The following is a 19290-nucleotide window of genomic DNA, read 5'->3' on the forward strand; positions in this document are numbered from 1 at the left end:
TCGCGTTTGCCCCTCTGTGGGCTGCAAGTGTCCTAGACCCGCAGTCTTCAACCTTTTCAAACATGCATTTGGGGACCAATCTTGTAATCGTTTACCACATATTTGCACAGTGGTGGCGCTGCTCTTGCAACCCATCTCGGATCAGGCCATGACCCACAAGTGGGTCTCGGCCCACCACCACTTGGACTAGATGACCCCCGCGGGCCCTTCCGACTCTACTTTTCCATGACCTATGGCTGGGGAACTTCCGGCCCAGCAGAGGATGGATGGACTACAATTCCCATCCTCGTCTCTGGCCACGCTGGCTGCTGGGAGCTGCGGTCTCTAACAGCACCTGGAGGGCCATGAATGTCCCCGCACAGCTCCCCATCCCTGCATTAGCCCCGTTCCCGCCCATGATCTCGAACTGCTTTCCCAGCTGTCTGAGGGAGCGGCATCCTCCTCCTCTTCTGAGGGGAAACTGCTAGTTCTGCCGCCTTCCGTTCCAGCTGTGCGGAAGTCCGGAATCTCTTCGCGCAGTTTCCTGTGGGCGGCTTTTACGTTCCCTCCTCCGGGCGGCGGCAATCCGGAAATCCCGCCTCTGCATAAGGACTCGGTCGGTCGGTCTAGGAGCCGCGCTGCTGCACATTCTATAACGACTCTATGGCGCGGGGAGAGGCCGTCGCAGCTGCCGTCGCGGGGCATTGTGGGGCGGGCAATGGCGGCGCCCGGCAAGCGGAGGGTCAGGCCTTGAAGCGGCGGCCGCGCGGCGGCGGAGGGTGAGGCTGAGGCGGGCAGGACTCTGCCCCCGTCTCTGTCCCGAAGGCGAAGCGAGGCCGGGCCAGCGGGTTGGGCGGCGCTGCTGCTGCTGCTTCCGCTGCCGCTTTCAGCGCGGTGTGTCGTCCAGTGGCAGCGCGTCCCGCGGGACTCTGAACGGCCGAGCAGCCCCTCCAACAGCCCGATTTCCCCCGCCGCCGTTAGGCGCCACCCCCCTTGCCGCCCGGTCCCCGTCCCGCTGACTCGCGTGCCTCATTGCCTCCCCGCAGAGAGCCCTGCAATGGGGGACACCCCGGCGGAAGAGGCGTCGCTGCACCGGCTGGAGGGCCTGGCGCCGGAGACGCAGGTCGGCGGCCTCCTGATCAAGAAGAAAAGCGCCGCCGAGGAGCAGCATGTCTTCAAGATCCCGGCGCCCCGCACCTCCCTGCTGGGTCTGGACCTCCTGGCCGCCCAGAAGCGCCGCGAGCGGGAAGAGAAGGACAACGGGGCTGAGGACCGGAAGAGGTCCCGGGTCTCCTCCTATAAGGACTGGGCTGAGGGCAAGGACGAGGGCGCTGCCGGCGAGGAAGAGGACGGCGACCCAGCTGGGCGCAGCAGCCGCAAGGACAGGTGAGGGGAGGGCTTGGGAAGCTGCTCTTTCTGCAACGGTAGCTGCTTCTTAGGGAAGAAAGCAAGAGCTGAATTTGTTGGGGTAAAAACTTCAGCCCTCCTCTTCTTCCACTTTCCAGGCATTATCGCTCAGCTCGTGTGGAGACACCATCTCACACTGGAGGAGTCAGTGAGGAGTTTTGGGAGCGCAGCCGGCAGCGGGAAAGGGAACGTCGTGAGCATGGGGTTTATGCCTCCTCCAAGGAGGAAAAAGAGCGCAAGAGGGACCACGGCCGGGAGCGGGAACATGATCGCAAACGGGACCGAGGTAATTCCTGCTCATGAGTAGCTCCGCCCCCCCAGGACTGCCACTGGTCTTTTCACTGGGTGGGCCATGGCTGATCATAGGTTGCCTCCACAGATGAGCGGGACCGAAGTCGACGCAGCAGCAGCAGCCGCTCAGAGAGAGAGGCCTCCTCAGAGAGGAGCAGCAGTAGTCGGAAAAATGAACCAGAGAGTCCTCGCCACCGACCCAAAGGTGCCCTCTCTCTGCCTACTCCACCTGGATGATGGGGAGTGTCTGTAGACTGTTGGCTTCTTCTTCCTCTGTGTATGGGGTTGGGTGAGCAACTGCTGGGCTATGCATGGCTGTGGCACATCTTCATGGCAGTTGTGTTGGGACCCTGGGAGCAAAGGGTGTTAGGGTGGCAGAAGGGGGAGTAGTCCAAACCAACTGGTGGTTTCCTTCTTGTGCCTAGATGCAGCTACACCTTCCCGCTCCAGCTGGGAGGAAGAGGACAGTGGCTACAACAGTTCACGCCGCTCCCAGTGGGAGTCTCCTTCCCCCACGCCCTCCTACCGGGACTCAGAGAGAAGTCACCGGGGATCTGCCTCCCGGGATAGCGAACGGCGTGATCGTGACCGGTATGGAGGTGCAAATCATACTTGGGGGTGTGGGGATGAGGCTGATGGATGAGGCCTGGCTGGAGCAAGCAGTCCTTGCCCTCTGGGCTGTTGCCTTGACTGTGTTTCTCCTGGTTGCTCTCACAGGTCTGTCAGGAGCAAGTACCCAGAGGACACCCCGTTGCCAACGCCTTCATACAAATACAATGACTGGGCTGACCATCAAAGACACTCTGGTGCAACACCTTGGCTCTCCAGAGGCAGAGGTTAGGGACTGGGAAAGCTGAAGTGGGGGAGGAGGACTCAGCAATCTGGGGTCAGAATCAGGCCTTCATGATACTTTCCATTCTTAGGAAGGCGTGAAGATGGTGAGGATGGCATTGCTTTTGAAACTGAGGAGGAGCGACAGCAGTGGGAAGATGACCAGCGGGTGAGTGTGCAGCACTCTTTAACAAATGATCCCAAACAGACGCCCCCTCACTAGGGTTATTTATCTTCTTCATCTCGTACCTTGGAGAGTGAGGGTGCCCAGAGTTGTTTGGCTCTCTCTTTGGGGAGAGTTGGAAGTGAAGGAGAAGGGCTTGGTGGTTGTCACATGTGGGTGTTCTTGGGCTCAGGCCCTGTGTTTGGTGTGTTTGGTGGCCATTGAAGGCTGCCTTTTCCAAAGTGCCAGCTCAGCTCCAGTGTGGTATGTCATAATGAACAAGATTGGTGAGAGTGTGTCTCTGGCTTGCATTGCTGAAACTTTCTTCTTGTCCCCCCCCCCCCCGCCCCACCGTCAGCAAGCTGACAGGGACTGGTACATGATGGATGAGGGCTACGACGAGTTCCACAATCCCCTGGCTTCTTCATCAGAGGAGTACGTGAGGAAGCGGGAACAGCACCTGCAGAAGCAAAAGCAGAAGCGCATCTCAGCCCAGCGTAGGCAGATAAATGAGGTAGGGGAGTGCTGGAGAGGGTGGCGCCCAGTGGTGGCAAACACATGACTATTGTCATTGGAAGGGCTCCCTTAAAACTGAGGGGCTGCTGAGTGGCCTGGCCTTGTTTTCTGCTTGGTAGGATAATGAGCGCTGGGAGACCAACCGCATGCTGACAAGCGGCGTGGTGCACCGACTGGAGGTGGACGAGGACTTTGAGGAGGATAATGCTGCGAAGGTTCATCTTCTGGTTCACAACCTGGTGCCTCCCTTCCTGGATGGGCGCATTGTCTTCACGAAGCAGGTAGGCCAGACTCTAAACAAGTGGTGGCAGCAAATGGGGAGGGGGGAGTTGAAGTTGGGGCAGGGCTGTTCCTTTGTGGATCACTTTTCTTGCTTCCTTCTAGCCTGAGCCCGTCATCCCTGTCAAGGATGCTACTTCCGACCTGGCGATCATCGCCCGCAAAGGCAGCCAGTTGGTGCGCAAGCACCGCGAACAGAAGGAGCGCAAAAAGGTACAGTCCGAGTTTCTTTTGGGTCTCTCTCCCCCCCCCCCCCCTTGTGGGCTTAATCTCCATTGAGTAAGGAACTTGCCTGCTGGGGGCAAACTGTCTTTCCAAGCATGAATGTAGCTGCAGCTGCTTGAGACTTTATTTTATGATTGAAAATGTTTCTATTCTACCCTTCCTCACAAAACAACAATAGTCAAGTCCAGAATTGTGCTGGTTTTGCAGGGGTCAGTAAGTTGCAGTTTAGTGGCAAGTTGCAATTTAGTGTTGAGAGGAGGCAGCAGAGAGGCTGCGTTTAATGGGCAGGTGTGGCTACCATTCAGAGCAGGGATGAGTGAACTATATGTAGCATGCCAAAGTCTGAAGTCTGAATAGTTTTCATGGATATCTCTCTCTCTCTCTCTCTCTCTCTCTGTGTGTGTGTGTGTGTGTGTGGTTGCTGTCATTTCAGGCCCAGCACAAGCATTGGGAGTTGGCAGGCACCAAACTGGGGAACATCATGGGCATCAAGAAGGAGGAAGAGGAAGAGGGTCCCAACCAAAAATTGGCAGAGGATGGCACTGTGGATTACAGGTAGGGGCCTCGCCTGCTACAGGATGACAGCAGCAAGTAGGGCTTCCAAGGGAGGATGGGCCTTGTGAGGCGATGACCACAACACCTGAACTCTCCTTTCAGGACAGAACAGAAATTTGCTGATCACATGAAGGAGAAGAGTGAAGCGAGCAGTGAGTTTGCCAAGAAGAAGTCAATTGTGGAGCAGAGGCAGTATCTGCCCATCTTTGCTGTGCAGCAGGAACTGCTGACAGTCATTAGGTGAGACCTTTCCCCAGCCCCTTGCCCTCAGCCTCAGCAGCAACTTCTCTCTGCTTTACTGGGTGGGCAGGGACCTCAGGGTCCAGGTGAGGGGCCTAACTTTGGGGAGCTGGTGACAGAACCTGTCTCCTCTTCTTCTTGCAGGGACAACAGCATTGTGATTGTGGTGGGGGAGACAGGCAGCGGGAAAACCACGCAATTGACACAGTACCTGCACGAGGACAGCTATACGGACTATGGCTTGATTGGCTGCACGCAGCCCCGCCGGGTGGCAGCGATGTCAGTGGCCAAGCGTGTCAGTGAGGAGATGAGCGTGAGCCTTGGTGAGGAGGTGAGCACAGAAGGGCAGAGGGGGGAGGGGGCCAGTAGGAAGCACCTGTATTGGCAGTGCTGGGGGGGTGAGGGTTTGGCTCAGCTGCAGGTAAGATGGTCCCTCATCACTGTACCTGTAGTGTGATGTGCTCTGCTTGTTGTCTTTTGTTAAGTTCTTCTCACATATTTCTCTCCCTGCCCCCGATATCTCTCAGGTGGGCTATGCCATCCGCTTTGAGGATTGCACTTCAGAGAACACTGTGATCAAGTACATGACGGATGGGATCCTGCTGCGTGAGTCTTTGCGCGAAGCCGACCTTGACCATTATAGTGCTATTATTATGGATGAAGCGCATGAACGCTCGCTCAACACAGACGTGCTCTTCGGTCTCCTGCGTGAGGTCAGTACTTGCTTGGTGGGACTGTGGGTGGATTCACTTAGACTTCAGTTGCTTATACAGTGCAGTGTCCCAGAAGGGGAGCCCTTGTTTGAGTCTTGTGCAGAAAAAAGCCAAGAGAGTCTTAGGGCACCTTTAGCACCTTTATTATGGCACAATAAGCTGTCATGGACTCATCTCACATCAGATGAATGAAGTGTTATCCTTGTGAGATGACCTTACCTCATAGGTGTCCACTTGACTGCTTTGATGTATGGAATGGGCACTGTTAGAGCTGCCACACAATACTCATTCCACACTTGTAAAGAATAAAATATTTTAGTGTGGCAGCACCTACATTTTGGAACTCTCTGCCTATTGACATCCAGCAGGCACCTTTGCTGTATTCTTTTTGAGACCTGCTTAAAACATTTTGGTTTAGGCAAGCCTTTCTAGGCACGTATATTTTGTCATGTGTTACGCTCTTTTTGCTTTGCTGCTGGTGTTAGTTGCCATTTAAATGTTTTACCTGCTTCTTCTTAATTATTTTTATTTCTCATAAGCCTCTTGGAGGTTCTGTTTCAACCAAGCAGTATACAGTGGTACCTCGGAAGTTGAACGGAATCCGTTCCGGAAGTCCATTCGACTTCCAAAATGTTTGGAAACCAAGGCGCGGCTTCCAATTGGCTGCAGGAAGCTCCTGCAGCCAATCGGAAGCCGCGGAAGTCACATCAGACGTTCGGGTTCCAAAGAACATTTGCAAAATGGAACACTCACTTCCAGGTTTGCAGCTTTTGGGAGCCAAAATGTTCGAATTGCAAGGCGTTCGGGATCCGAGGTTCAACTGTATAAGTTTTGTTAAATAAAAATAAAAATTTAAAAATTCTGATCTACAGCTATAGTAGAAGCACATGGTTTGCAAGGGAGGGGTGTTGTAAGCAGTGTGAAAATGAAGTGAAATACAGAAGAGTAAAGGCAGTTGCAAGTACCTAATTAATTCACATTTATAATCCAATTAATACATAAAATGGGTTAAAAATGCTTTGTCTTGGTTCAGCCCAGGAGTTATAGTACTGGATCTTTTTGCCATTTGTGTTGAGACTGGCCTGTTTGTCCTATGTAGAATTCAGAAGGGCCTCTCTGGCAGGTGATGAACATGGATCATATTTTTTAAAATTGTTTTTTATTGAAAGATTTTCACGGATAACAACGGTACATATAGCACCTCTGTTTTCAGTTCATAGAGGTTTTTTTACAGTTCAGTTCCATTTGGTGAGAGATACTGCTATCGTACGCATTGTGAGTTTGGGGTGGAGACAAGGTGAGGGAGAGAAGGGGGTAGTGTTAGTTCCTTCTTTTGGAAAGTGTACATGTCGAGTTTTGTGTCGGCATCAGTTCATTTATCTATTCATTTATTTATTTTAATTGATGGTTCAGGAGATTGAGGAGCCCAGAGCATGGTTGGTTGCTTTAGGTTGGCTGCGGTGAATTTTGTTCCTGTTTGCGAGGAGCTGGGAGTTGTTGGGTCAAATTGGCCATATCAATTTCTTTGCTGGGGGGGGGGGGGCGCGGGTTATGTTGTTGTCTTATTGGCCTGTGTATGTAATAAAGGGGAGCCACACCAGGATGAAGGCATCCTCTTTTGTATGTCCCTGTTCTAATTTCAGTTTGTTGCTTAGCTTTTCTAGTATGGCTGTTTCCCATACCGTTTGGTATCAGTGGTTCATGTTCACTCCTGACATGTCCCTCCAGTGTTTAGTTTTGATGCTTCTAGCTGCTGACAGTAGGTGGCTTATGAGATATAGATCACATTTGAAGTGAGCAGGTGAATGAATGCCTGTTGTGGGTGATGTTTTCAGACCTTGCCCTAGTAGTGCCAGAGTAGACATGGGGACAGAGTTGGCACTGTGGTCTGCTCTGGAGAAAACAAAAAAGAATAAAGGGACACAAATTTTACGTCATAAAAGCAATGTTCAAGAGTTGGTGGGAAATCGTTTTAGCCTCCCAAGACACAATTTATACATGACCTGAGAGTGGCCATTGTGGAGCAGAGAGGGAGCCTGTGATGTAAAGCTGCTGAATTGCAATACAGTAAGTGGTTTGCTGCTCTCACTTGCTGATGGAACTGAGACAAAGCCTGTCGTTTGTGCCCATTGCCCCTATGTCACTCAGGCAACTTCTTGCCTTTTGTAACAAGGAAGCAGAGTTTTGAAACAGAGCACCATGCAGCCAAGCACAATCCTTTTGTTACAAGAAGGAATATTTCTCTTTGTTTCTCTCCATCTGAGAGGGGGATGAAATGGGCTACTTCTGTATCCAGTGTTTGGAAAGATATGCCGTGTGGTGCTTCTCCCTTGCTCTGAGGGTAGGTGAGTCTTCCCACCTTTCCTTTTGTGACACCTGCCCTCTTTTCCTCCTACAGGTTGTGGCCCGGCGCTCAGACCTGAAGCTGATTGTTACTTCAGCCACCATGGATGCAGAGAAGTTTGCTGCTTTCTTTGGGAATGTGCCCATTTTCCACATTCCAGGTCGCACCTTTCCTGTTGATGTCCTCTTTAGTAAGGTATGTAGAGATCAGGGGAGCAGGGATTTGTCTGCTTTTTACTTTCTGGGAGGGTTGTGGACCATGGCCGGGAGGGTGTGTTAAGTCTCTTACCTCTCTCTTTCAGACCCCGCAAGAAGATTATGTGGAAGCAGCCGTGAAACAGGCCTTGCAAGTCCACCTCTCAAGTGCCCCAGGGGATATTCTGATCTTCATGCCAGGCCAGGAGGACATTGAGGTGCATACTGTTGAGTGAAAGAACCCCTGAGTTGCCAGCCCTGCCCTCTCTCCTGCATGCAATTCACTCTCACCTTCCTTATCACAGGTCACATCGGAACAGATTGTGGAGCACCTGGAGGAACTGGAGAATGCACCTGCCCTGGCTGTCTTGCCCATCTACTCCCAGCTGCCATCTGATCTGCAGGCCAAGATTTTCCAGAAGGTATTGAACTGGTGTGTGTGTGTCAGAGAGAGAGAGAGAGAGAGATTTCCCTTCTGTGCTTGAAGAGCAGGGGCTGGTGTGTTTTTCTGTGGGGAGTAGAATTGCACCTGCCCCTAAGCTTGTTGCTTGATCTTTTGTTTTCTGCATTACATGAGTTAGAAGGCTTGGTTGGGAACTGTTGCTGTTCTTTGTGTGGGGGCTTCTTGCCACGTGTGTTCTAACGCATAGCAGAGGAAGGTTATCTTATTTGGGATGTGTGCTGTTGTGTCCCATCAAGGAAGTTTCAGGGCTTTGTTCTGTTATGTTAGGTGTGAGCCCTGAAAGTTTGTATCGGATCAGCCCAAGCACAAGGAGAGAGGTAGTGGAGTTGCAATGCAGTTGCCAGTTTTCCCGAAGCAACATCGGTGTCTTGAGGCAACTGGTTCCAAAGCATCATGGAAAGTAGAGTGCTATCAATGAACAGCCAGGAGCAGTTAGAACTGGATTAGGCCCAGAACCTGGGCAGCTGCAGACTGGAGTCATGGAAGAGCAGGTCAAAGGCCATAGAGCAGAGCATTGAACATGCACCAAGGGAGTGAAAAGAACAGGTGAAAACCTGAATGAAACCAGACTTGGAAGAGTCTTGCAGGCAGTGGGGCATCAGCACCCACTATTATGCACCAGTGGATAAGACCAGGCAGGAGACTTTGACCCTTGGCTGGTGCTGACCTGAGAGGCTTGCTAAAGTGGAAAGCTAGAGAGTTCAAAGTGTTTAGCTCAAAGAGCTTCCCTTGGCCTGGGAGGAGATGGAAGTTATCTTCTGCAATTGACACCTGTGTTTCTGGCAGGCACCAGATGGCGTTCGGAAGTGCATTGTGGCCACCAACATTGCAGAGACCTCGCTGACGGTGGACGGGATCATGTTTGTGATTGACTCTGGCTACTGCAAGCTGAAGGTGAGGCGGGTTGGGTTGTACAGAGCCCTGTAGCCTGCAGGTTTAGGCTGAAACCGTGGCTCATCTTCCCTCTTTTGCCCCAGGTCTTCAACCCACGAATTGGCATGGATGCATTGCAGATCTACCCAATCAGCCAGGCCAATGCAAACCAGCGCTCGGGCCGAGCTGGAAGGACGGGCCCAGGTCAGTGTTTCAGGTAGGAACTGTGTGTGTGAGCAATCCCTCCTGCCAACGCTGGGCGGGAGCTGCAGGGGTGTGTCTTTGACTACGGAAGTTAACTTTGCTGGGGTGGCAGGTCTCCCAGGGCTGTTCCCATCTGAGCAGCTGTTTTCTCTCCTGGACAGGCTGTACACCCAGAGTGCATACAAGAATGAACTACTGACAACCACAGTCCCAGAGATTCAGCGCACCAACTTGGCCAATGTAGTGCTGCTCCTCAAGTCCTTGGGTGTGCAGGACCTGCTGCAGTTCCACTTCATGGACCCCCCTCCTGAAGACAATATGCTAAACTCCATGTACCAGTTGTGGATCCTTGGGGCACTAGACAACACAGGTAGAGGGGGCAACCTGACAAGGTGATGTGGTGTGGCATAGCTGGGAGGCCTGTCTCATTAGTGCTGCCTTCCCTTTAGGTGGGTTGACATCCACGGGGCGTCTGATGGTCGAGTTCCCCCTTGATCCGGCTCTCTCCAAGATGCTGATCGTTTCCTGTGACATGGGCTGCAGCTCGGAGATCCTGCTGATTGTCTCCATGCTCTCTGTTCCAGCCATTTTCTACCGGCCCAAGGTGAGCCTGATCTCAAAGCGGGGAAGGGGCTGGGCAGTTCTTGGGACCTTAGCAGCCGCCAGGCTGCATTGCCACCTCCTTCCCTCCTCCTCTCTTCACCTTCCTGTTGCCTTCCCTGCAGGGCCGGGAGGAAGAGAGTGACCAGGTGCGGGAGAAGTTTGCTGTTCCTGAGAGTGATCACTTGACTTACCTGAACGTTTACCTGCAATGGAAGAACAACAGCTACTCTACACTTTGGTGCAACGAGCACTTTATCCATGCCAAGGCCATGCGCAAGGTGCCTGCTGGGAGAGGGGGAAAGTGGGTTGGGCAAGGACTTGAAGGGGGCTGTGGACTTCAGGCTTGACAGCTCTTGCTGCTCTTCCAGGTGCGAGAGGTGCGAGCACAGCTGAAGGACATTATGGTGCAGCAACGCATGAGCCTGGCATCCTGTGGCACTGACTGGGATATTGTTCGCAAGTGCATCTGTGCTGCCTACTTTCACCAGGCTGCCAAACTGAAGGTGAGCAAGAACTTGCACCAGGGTGTGTTTTGCGTTGGGTTTTGTAAGGGAGTGGGTAGGTAGACAAGTGAGTGGGTATAAGGAACATCATGCTCCCTGTTGCAAACGATGGCGCTACCTAGAGTTTTTAAATCTGTGCTTCAAAGCCAACCCCCCCCCCCTTTATCTTCCCTCTTGGTTCTACCTGAGTTCAGCTTTAGTACCTCTTCCTGTAATCAGTCACTCCTGCTATGGATTTGATGTAGGGACTCCTAAGAGCCAATTTCTGCTTCAGCCCACAAGGCATCCCTGGCCATGCTATCCCTTTCCTTATTCCTGTATAGTGATCTCACTACTTATCGCTCCTTCTAGCTCAGCAATGGTTTCTCCCTTTTCTAGCTGGGTTTCTGTCCGTTGAAAGGCTGCTTCTTGATTGTCTAGAGCAGCGGTGGGGGGAAACCACCAGTCTGATTCAGACCAGCAAAGAAGTCTAGCCTTTCACACTTTTCCTTTAGGAGGTTTGGAAGCCTCCTTTTACTATTGTGCCCCTAACCCTTTTAAAGCCCTTTCCTCTTTCCTTCTGCTTCATCCCCCCCCCCCGACCTGGTTCTGTCATTTATAAGATGCTTGGGGGGGGGCAGCATCTTCATGGTAGAGTGCCTGCTTTTGATGGAGATTCTCCTTGGCTCACTCCCCAGCAACATGAATCAGGTAGCAGATGGTGTGAAATATCTTTTAGGGAGGATAAAGGTATATGTTATGAAGGCTGACACTCCCACCAGCATCAGAGGTGGTTTGCCACAGACTCATTGTTGCAGGAACTGTGAGTGGGAAGAGTTGGTGTTGTGCATCGGTCCCACTTCCAATCTGGTCAGCCCCTATGGGAACAGGATGCTGGACTACCTAAGCACCCTTGGGCTGATTCAGCTGCCTCAATTGTGCCAGGGCAGAGCCTGTGAGTGGTTGTGCTGGGACTGTGCTGACCATGCTCTTTCTTTGCTTCAGGGGATTGGCGAGTATGTCAATGTCCGCACTGGAATGCCCTGCCACCTGCACCCAACCAGCTCACTCTTTGGCATGGGCTACACACCTGATTACATTGTCTACCATGAGCTTGTAATGACCACTAAGGTGAGTGAGTGAGTGTGTGTGTGTGGGGGGGGGCTGCCTGTAATGCCGTTAGCTCTGCTGTGATCTTTCTTTCCTAGTCATTGGAGGGAGGGGGGTGTCTCTCAGCTTCCCCATGGGCTGATCAACCCTCCTGTCTATCCCCCTACAGGAGTACATGCAGTGTGTCACAGCAGTGGATGGTGAATGGCTGGCTGAATTGGGACCCATGTTCTACAGCATCAAACATGCTGGCAAGTCTCGCCAGGTAAGGGATTTGAGCTGGAGCTGCTGGTGTCTGCAGAACCAGTCCTCCTGTTTTGTAGCTGCTCTCAAGGTTGGTGTTTTTTTCTGCTGCTGTAATGCTGAGGAGCATACTGAGCTTGGCTCCCTCCTTCCTTAAGTAGTGGATGGGGTGAAGAGCTTTCAAGGGGGCTGTTCCTCTGTGTGCCCATAGCTAAACTTGTCCTGTATAGCAGGAAGGGGCAAAAGGCAGATTGTGGCTTCCCTAAGGCTGCCTGGCCAGCTTCCGCAAAGGAGCACTGACCTTAAGTCTAATCCAGGAAAGCATGTCATGGGCTCTCCTAACTCAGGCTAGCATAGCTGTTCCTTAAGTGTTGGGGTATCCTGAGTGTGCACTCTTGCTTTGTCAATTTGAAACATATTCCAGTAAAAAAAGAGTGCTACGTCGGAAGGGTGAGGTCAGCTCCTGCCTGCTTCAGTTGCATTCAGTCTGCTTGCTCTGCCCCAGGAGAGCCGCCGAAGGGCCAAAGAGGAAGCTTCAGCCATGGAGGAGGAGATGGCTCTGGCCGAAGAGCAGCTGCGTGCCCGCCGAGAGGAGCAAGAGCGCCGCAACCCGGTGGGCAGTGTCAGGTATGCTTCTTTCAGTAGGGGTGGGTAAAGAGGAGGGTGCGTGGTTGGGCCAAGCAGTGTGAGTCTGACATCATCTTCCTCCCCTCCCTGTAGGTCCACCAAGATCTACACGCCGGGACGCAAGGAGCAAGGCCAGCCTGCCACCCCACGCCACACACCAGCTCGCTTTGGTCTGTAACCCCTGCCCTCCCAGCTCTGTACAGAAGACCCTGCTGTGCTTAGTTGGGCAGAGCCCACCCTGGATGGACATGGAAAAAATAATTTTATTGTTTATATAAATGTTGCTGCTTCCTGACCCGATTTTGAGCAGTTGCTTTTGTTTGGCCTCTTCCTTGGTGCAAGGTTGGGGGTGAGGCTGGAGCAAGGTGTGTTTGGGGTGCACCTGTGGGGAGCCCTGTCCTCTCTCGGCCCATCCTGCTTTCTGCCACTTGCCTCCCTTTTGCCTTATACACGCTCACAGCACAACATGTGGTTTTTTGGGGAAAGTGGCTCAGCACTTCCCCATTTATTAGCTTAGTATCTGCACAAGTTCTTTTTTTCTTTCTTTCTTCTTCTGCGTAAGAAGTCACATGATTAGTCGATCGGCCGGTCCCTGTCCAAATATTCACTGGAGCCTGGCGCGGCAGGCACCAAGGTGTGTCCTCTGCTGGGCAGGGAGGGGGCCAGCGTGTGTGGCGAAGAGTAGGTATCCAGCAGCCATGGCGGGGCTAGGACAGGTTCCACTTTGTAGGCAGCACTTTGCTTTGTTTCCGGCTCAAGCAGTGAGAGCTGCAAATGGTAATAATGATGATGATTTGGGGTGGGTGGGGGAGGTATAGCAGGAATGGCTTTCTACATCCATGCTGCTTGACTTGACTAACAATCAGTTTGCTCAGGGAATCTCTACAGGAGACTGAAAATAAGATGGCATCTATTTGAATGCTATTACTTCATTTTAGACTATTGTACACAGCATTGGTCCTCTTAAGAAAGGGCATGTTTGCACCCACCATAAATGATTGAAAGGGAGTGGAAATAGCTTCTGTACACCCAAGGACTAAAGTCAATTCAAGACATAATGTTGGATAAAGAGTTTATATAAATACTTTACCCTCCCAATATTGTTATGCAACTCCATTAGAGGTCGGTTGGGGAATTGTGGCCTGGTCTGCTACCGGCCCCTGGCTTCAAGCATGTGGCCCTCTGGATGATGATGCCCCAGCCACTATTGCCAGGAGCCCCAGCCACTATTGCCAGGAGTGAGGGGAGCCAGAACTTCACAATAGCCAGAGGGCTACAAGCTCCCCACCCTTGCAGGAAAGCTGTGGGGCGGCGGTGGGGGGGGGGTATTTGCCCAGGGCCCATCTCACTGGCTGCTGGAAAAAGATTGCTGTATAACAACCCCATAGTCTGCTATACCAGGCAGTTCCTTACAGAGGCTTCACCACACTGCTTTTGCAGGCTTTTCGGGGGTTTCTGGTGCTTTGTTTAGGGTGCTATGATGCCCCAGCCTGCATGCGTGAGCCGAGAAAATAACTTTTTAAGCCAAGCTTGTGCAAAGTGCCTTCCTGCCATCAGAAGCATTCTACATTGCCTCAAAAGATTGGTCCAGGCAGTCCCTGGCTTGGAAGTTAGCTCCTTGGTGCTGGCATTGTCCAAGGAGACGAGTGGGGGAGAACAGAAGCACTTACTCATCTGCTGGGAACGTAGGCCAAGGCTGTGGTAGTACAGCACCTGGGTCCAAATCACTGCTGTGGAAAGCCTGCAACGAGAAAGAGGAGACTTTGTGTTTGTGTTATTTCCCTTAAGATTTCATTAAGGCTTTTTTTTTGTAATACAATACAATACAATACAAAATGAAAAAAAACGAAAAGAGAAAGAATAATCCCAATAATGTCTCAGAGTAGAGGACAACAAGGAAAACAAAAGGAAAAAAGAGGAAGGAATATAAAAGGAAAAGATGTGAAAGGGACTTCCGATTTTCTGTCTCTGCCAACTCAGGATGTCCATGGCTTCATTCCATTCCTTCAACATCATAACTCGTGCCATTTGGGTGTTTCATTCCTCTAGACACTGGTGCGAAGGACTTCTCCATTTCATTATCTGCTACCTCCAACTCTACCATTTCACTCTCCTGTTCTGGGAATCCTTTTTTGATATTGTTCTCCAAAGTCTCTGTGCTCTCTTTAATACCATTTTCCATTTCATCCTTCTCTGGTCCATTTTCATTCACCATTTCATAAATCTCAGCTCTGATCTCTCTTAACTGTTCATGCAATATTTGCTGTAAGATGCCAACATTCAATGGAGTGTCCAACAATGTATTTGCCATACTGAATGTTCTTAATCTTATTAACAGTTCAATACGCATCTTAAAAACTTAAGACCTTAAGGTCTTCACAGCATTCCTTATCAAACCACATACTTTCAGTTTGAAGTCAACACTTTTGTCAAAAAAACAGAATTAAAAATAAAAGATTTCTAACCGAACACCCTTGATCGTTAAATGATACTCTTCTTAAGAAGGTAGCTCACACACCAGATGTAAATTTCAACTGGCAGACAGAGAACTTCTCAGTTGTAATTTATAGCAGTCTTGAAGGTCATTAGAGAAAGGGAGGCTTTGCTGACCTTATGCCCTGAGGGCTGTTATATGGTTTGGGGGCAGGATGAAAATTCTTCTCTAAGTCACTTACCTCCATCTGGGTTCTCAGCTGCTCAGTCTCCAGACATGGAAAGCAGCTTTTCTTATTCACACTATTTTCCCAAAATAAATTCAGTAGCTAAGATTTATGGCTTTGGCTATCATGAATCACTACGTAATCATCTCTGTTGGTGAACCACCCACCGTTCCTCCTCCAGCAGTCTGAGGATCTGTGTTTTCAAGGAGTGGATTTGCCCAACACACAGGCTCTGTGGTCACTACCAGGCACTCCTTGTGGGTTGGATGCTAGAAGCTCTGTGCTCCTGCTGCAGAACTGCAAAAGCTTCCACAACAGCATTTGTTCAATGCCTTCTCATTAAATGATGTGGGTGGTCTGGGGAATCCTTGGGGCTGTCCCATCTTCTGCCACGTCTCCTGTTATGGCAATATTGGCCCACTCTGCATTTGTGGATTTAGGGTTCCAGAAGTACTTTACTTTAAATAATAAATGCCTGCCTTGCAGGCTAACAGAACACCTTGCCACTCACTCATTACCTTCCCTGTTGGGAAACGGAGGCAGCCTACTGAGAGTGCCATCTGAACCCCTGGGATTATTGGCCCTTCACTACCGAGCCTTCCACTCACCTTGAGGCGCTCACACTCAATACGCCGCTCATCCACTTCACTTTTCAAGCGTTTATTCTCTTGCTGGAGTCTCTCCATTAGCCCATGGAGGTGGCTGTGGAAAGAAGCTGCCTTAACAAAGGGGAACAAACAGCCATGCAGCAGCCTTTGGACTTACACATGAGGATAACAGGACAAGGAAAGGAGGAGCGCCTGAATTTTAAAAACACCTCTTGTTCTGCACAATATTTGGAGATATGGGATGGAGGCAGGGGAAGTTGGGACCAGCAGGTGAGCCTACTGCCCACCCCTTGAGGAAGAGCAGAATTGTGGGAGGCCTAAAGGAGGGACCCCCCCTGCCCGTGTCAGCCTGCTGCACTTACTCCCTCTCGCCCGTCAGCTGAGCAATTTGCTTGATCTGGTCCCGGATTTTGTCGCCCAACTTCTCGTTCACCTGCCTGCAACGAGACACCAGTTGGGAGGAAGTAACAAGGGGCAAGGAAAGGTGGTAAGCAGCACTGCTAGAGCCCATTCCCACCCACCCCAGGAGGAGGAGGAGGCTGCCACAGCCAGGTGGCACAAACTCACTTCTGCTCCTTCACCCACTGGCTGACGTTGGCCACCACCAACTCACTCTCATGATGCAGGCGGTAGCTGTCGGCCCGTGCTGTCTCCAGGGAGGTCTGCAGGGATTCCACCTGCCAGGTAAGAAGAGGGCAGTCTAGGAAGGCCACCCTGGCATGGTTCCAGAAGCGCAAAGCAACCTCCACTGGCCCCTCCGCTCTCTTGCCCCTAAACTATTCTGAAAGGGCCAAAGAATGAAGAACAGAGCCAGATGCAAACAAGACTCCCAAATGGCAACCACAAGGTCTCTGGTGAGCCACAGACCAAGAGCCCTGCTGCAGCAGGCTCAGAGCTCCATCTGGTGTGGCATCTGGGGATCCAAACCAGGAAACCCAAAGGCAGAGGATCAGGTCTAGAACGTTCCCCAGTGCCTGGTATTCACAGGTAGATTGCCTCTGGACAAGGAGGTTCCACAGAGCTACCATGGCCAACACCTATTGGCACATCTCTTTGTCTTGAGGTTATCTACTCCCCCATTTAAACCATTCTAATTGGCAGCCGTCGGCACACCCTGTGGCAGTGGGTGCTATCAACGAGTTCTACGTTGTGTGAAAAGGAACCTTCTTTGGTCTTCCGCAAATTCATTTGCTTGCCCCTGAATCTCAGTGGGTGGTCTCGCTGTGCCACCAGCAAAACCTCAACCTTGGACAAGTTCCACTTGAGGACAGCACCAGACCTTGGAGAGGATGTGGACAAGTGGAAGAGGATGCAAAGGAGAGTATCAGAGATGCTCAAGAACTTGGCAGGGCAACCGGCCCTGAGGAAAGGCTGGAGGAGAGCAGCAGCAGGTGAAGGAAGGGACAAGACAAAGCTGGAGGAAGCTGAGCAACAAAGAGAAGGAAAGGAGAGAAAGAACGAGATCAGCTGAGCTCTAACTCTGGAGAGAAGAACAAACCAAGGCTTATAGGGGCTGAAGGGTGGGGAGGGGAGGGAGAGTATTTGCTGGGCAACCTCAGTGCATGGGGTGCAACCAGCTCTGGCTTTGAGGCTAGACAGGCTTGTTGCTTTCACAACTCCCTGGGGCAGCCAGGCCAGCCTGTTGTGACCTTTGTTGTCACCTCAGCTTGTGAATGTGCCACCCAGAAGCCATGAGGACTCTCTTTGGATGCTTCGCTTGGGGCCTTCTTCCCCAGTGACGGGATCGGCTTTCTTCCTAGGGGCAGCAGAGGTGAATGGTGCCCCTGGGGAGTCCGGGGGATGAGTCTCCTCCCCAAGCTTTACTTACGTCCCGGCTGGAAACCACAAACTTCTGCCGGAGGACGTTGACTTCGTTCTGCAGCTCTTCTCTCTGCCAAAGCAGCCCCAGGAGAGGACCAAAGGAAAAGCATCAGCCACCTGAGGAGGACTTGGCTGTGTATCCCTCCACCCTGCAGGGAGCCCCTCGTCACCTCCTCTGTCGCCTGGTGACATTTCTCCTCCAGCGAGGCCAGCTCCACCTTCATCACCACCAGCTCCTCGTCCTTTTCGGCCAGAGCCCGCTCGGCCGCCCGGTGCTCCTGCTGCCAGTGCTGCACTTGGCTGCCCAGGGCGCTCAGCCGCTCCTCGGAGGCACAGGCCTGTGAAGACAGAGGAGTTGCCCACTGGGTGAGCTTGGGCTGAGCAAGAAGGCCCCTCCAGCCCTCCCTCCCTGGGCCAGGGATGCTCACCTCCTGTTCCCTCTCCCTCTGCATGGCCAGCAGCTGCTGCAGCTGCTCTCGGGAGCCGCTCAGTTCTTCCTCCAGATGGTCTGCCCTGTGCTGGGCAAGCTGCAGCTCCGCCTGCAGGCAGGACACCTCCCGGGTTCTCTGCTCCAGCTGCCAAGAAGGGAGGGTAGAGGTCATCTCCCTGGCTGGCTGGCCTTCAAAAGGTGCCCAGGTTTGGCTTGGCCTTACCTGCTCCACCGCCTCCCTTTGGCTGGCCTGGCAGGACGTGGCCTGCAGCCGGAGGTCCTGGGCAATGTTCTTGGCTGCAGCCAGGGACTGGTTGCTCTGGCGCTCCTTCTCCTGGGCAGTGTGCAGCTCAGTGTGGAGCTGGGAGAGGGTGGCCTCCTGGCGCAACACCTGTGGAGTGGGGGGTGGGGGAGGCAAGCCTGTCAACCTACAGGAAGGCAGGCAAGGGCGGGGGAAGGTGGCAATGGCAGCACTCACCTCTGCTGTCTCCTGCTGCAGCTGCAACTGGGCGTGTTCATACTTTCTGCGGAGCACCTCCAGCTCCGTCTTCTGCTGCTTCAGCTGCTCACGCAGAACACGGCTCTCTGTCTCCCGCTCTGTGGCACAGGTGTGCAGGCTCTGGGCTTTCCACTCTTCCTCCTGCAACTGCAAGGCCAGGGGGCTGTCAGCTCCTGGGAGACTGGGGACACGCCTCCTCCCTGCAGCCCTGCCCAGTGGCTCACCCTGCACTGGCTGCTCTGGAGCTGATGCTGCAGCTCCTTGCACTGCTGTACCAGCTGGCTCTCCTGCTCCTTGGCCCTTCGCAGCTGCCGCTGCAGCTCCTCCTCCTGGCGCTTCTGCTGGCCCAGCTCTGCCTGCAACTCATCCAGCACCGACTGGTTCCCTTGCACCTGTGGGCGGCACATACCAGAAGGCTTCAGGCTGCCACCAGCTGAGCTCTCCTGCAGGCAGAAGCAATTGGCTTGGCTGAGATGGCAGTTGCCCTTCAAGCCCTCCCACTTTCCCCTTCCCCACCTTCAGCTGCAGGCTCTTCAGCCCTTCCCGGCTGCTCTGTAGCTTCTGCTGCAGCCGAGATGCCTCCTTCTGGTGCTGCTGGGACTCTTGCATGGCTGCCTGGTGCTGCTGCTTTGACTGGCTCAGCTCTCCCATCAGTTGCTCCAACAGCTCTCTGAGGGAGGCAGAATCAGCAGCAAGAATAAAAACTCTGGGTCAAAGTGGTCCCATCTAGACCAGCCTCCTCTTGCTGACAGCAGGCAGCCCATCACGATGCCTCAAGAGAAGCCCCAAGCAGGACCTGAGGACAACAGCTCCCTTCCCACCCCTCTTTGATCCTTCACAACTAGTAGCCGCGGAAGGCGCCCCTCCCCTTCTGCAACCCTTTCCCCCTAGAGAGACTCATGTCAGGGCCTAAGGAGACCCCCACCCCCT

At 52.7% G+C, this 19290-nt stretch overlaps 2 protein-coding genes across 8 annotated transcripts in view; one reads left to right on the top strand and one right to left on the bottom strand.

Moving 5' to 3' along the window:
• Positions 1 to 641: 641 nt before the first annotated feature.
• On the top strand, positions 642 to 12637 carry DHX38 (DEAH-box helicase 38). The gene is made up of 27 exons (XM_081871783.1): positions 642 to 758; positions 1026 to 1365; positions 1485 to 1672; positions 1766 to 1882; positions 2103 to 2268; positions 2395 to 2513; positions 2601 to 2677; positions 3030 to 3185; positions 3307 to 3468; positions 3572 to 3679; positions 4125 to 4246; positions 4349 to 4486; positions 4631 to 4817; positions 5014 to 5199; positions 7598 to 7738; positions 7845 to 7955; positions 8043 to 8159; positions 8987 to 9094; positions 9178 to 9290; positions 9439 to 9647; positions 9727 to 9881; positions 10003 to 10158; positions 10249 to 10383; positions 11368 to 11493; positions 11642 to 11737; positions 12221 to 12342; positions 12436 to 12637. Exons 2-27 carry the CDS (start codon positions 1037 to 1039, stop codon positions 12518 to 12520), a joined length of 3729 nt encoding a protein of 1242 aa, XP_081727909.1. The 5' UTR covers positions 642 to 758; positions 1026 to 1036; the 3' UTR covers positions 12521 to 12637.
• A 174-nt stretch (positions 12638 to 12811) lies between these two features.
• The window catches only part of PMFBP1 (polyamine modulated factor 1 binding protein 1), an 84242-nt gene continuing 77763 nt past the window's right edge, over positions 12812 to 19290 (bottom strand). For 6 of the 7 annotated variants that reach the window (XM_081871765.1, XM_081871768.1, XM_081871767.1 and 3 more), the window contains 12 exons: positions 18877 to 19030; positions 18585 to 18752; positions 18340 to 18507; positions 18085 to 18252; positions 17860 to 18006; positions 17602 to 17769; positions 17439 to 17501; positions 16178 to 16287; positions 15973 to 16047; positions 15611 to 15704; positions 14013 to 14083; positions 12812 to 13110 (listed from right to left, as the gene is read on the bottom strand). In XM_081871765.1, coding sequence (XP_081727891.1) covers positions 13050 to 13110; positions 14013 to 14083; positions 15611 to 15704; positions 15973 to 16047; positions 16178 to 16287; positions 17439 to 17501; positions 17602 to 17769; positions 17860 to 18006; positions 18085 to 18252; positions 18340 to 18507; positions 18585 to 18752; positions 18877 to 19030 — 1447 coding nt within the window. In that variant the 3' untranslated portion in view covers positions 12812 to 13049. The other variant, XM_081871770.1, reaches the window with a different exon arrangement.

Source organism: Podarcis erhardii (assembly GCF_964252035.2).
Source record: "Podarcis erhardii genome assembly, chromosome: 7".
Classification (NCBI taxonomy): Eukaryota; Metazoa; Chordata; class Lepidosauria; order Squamata; family Lacertidae; genus Podarcis; species Podarcis erhardii.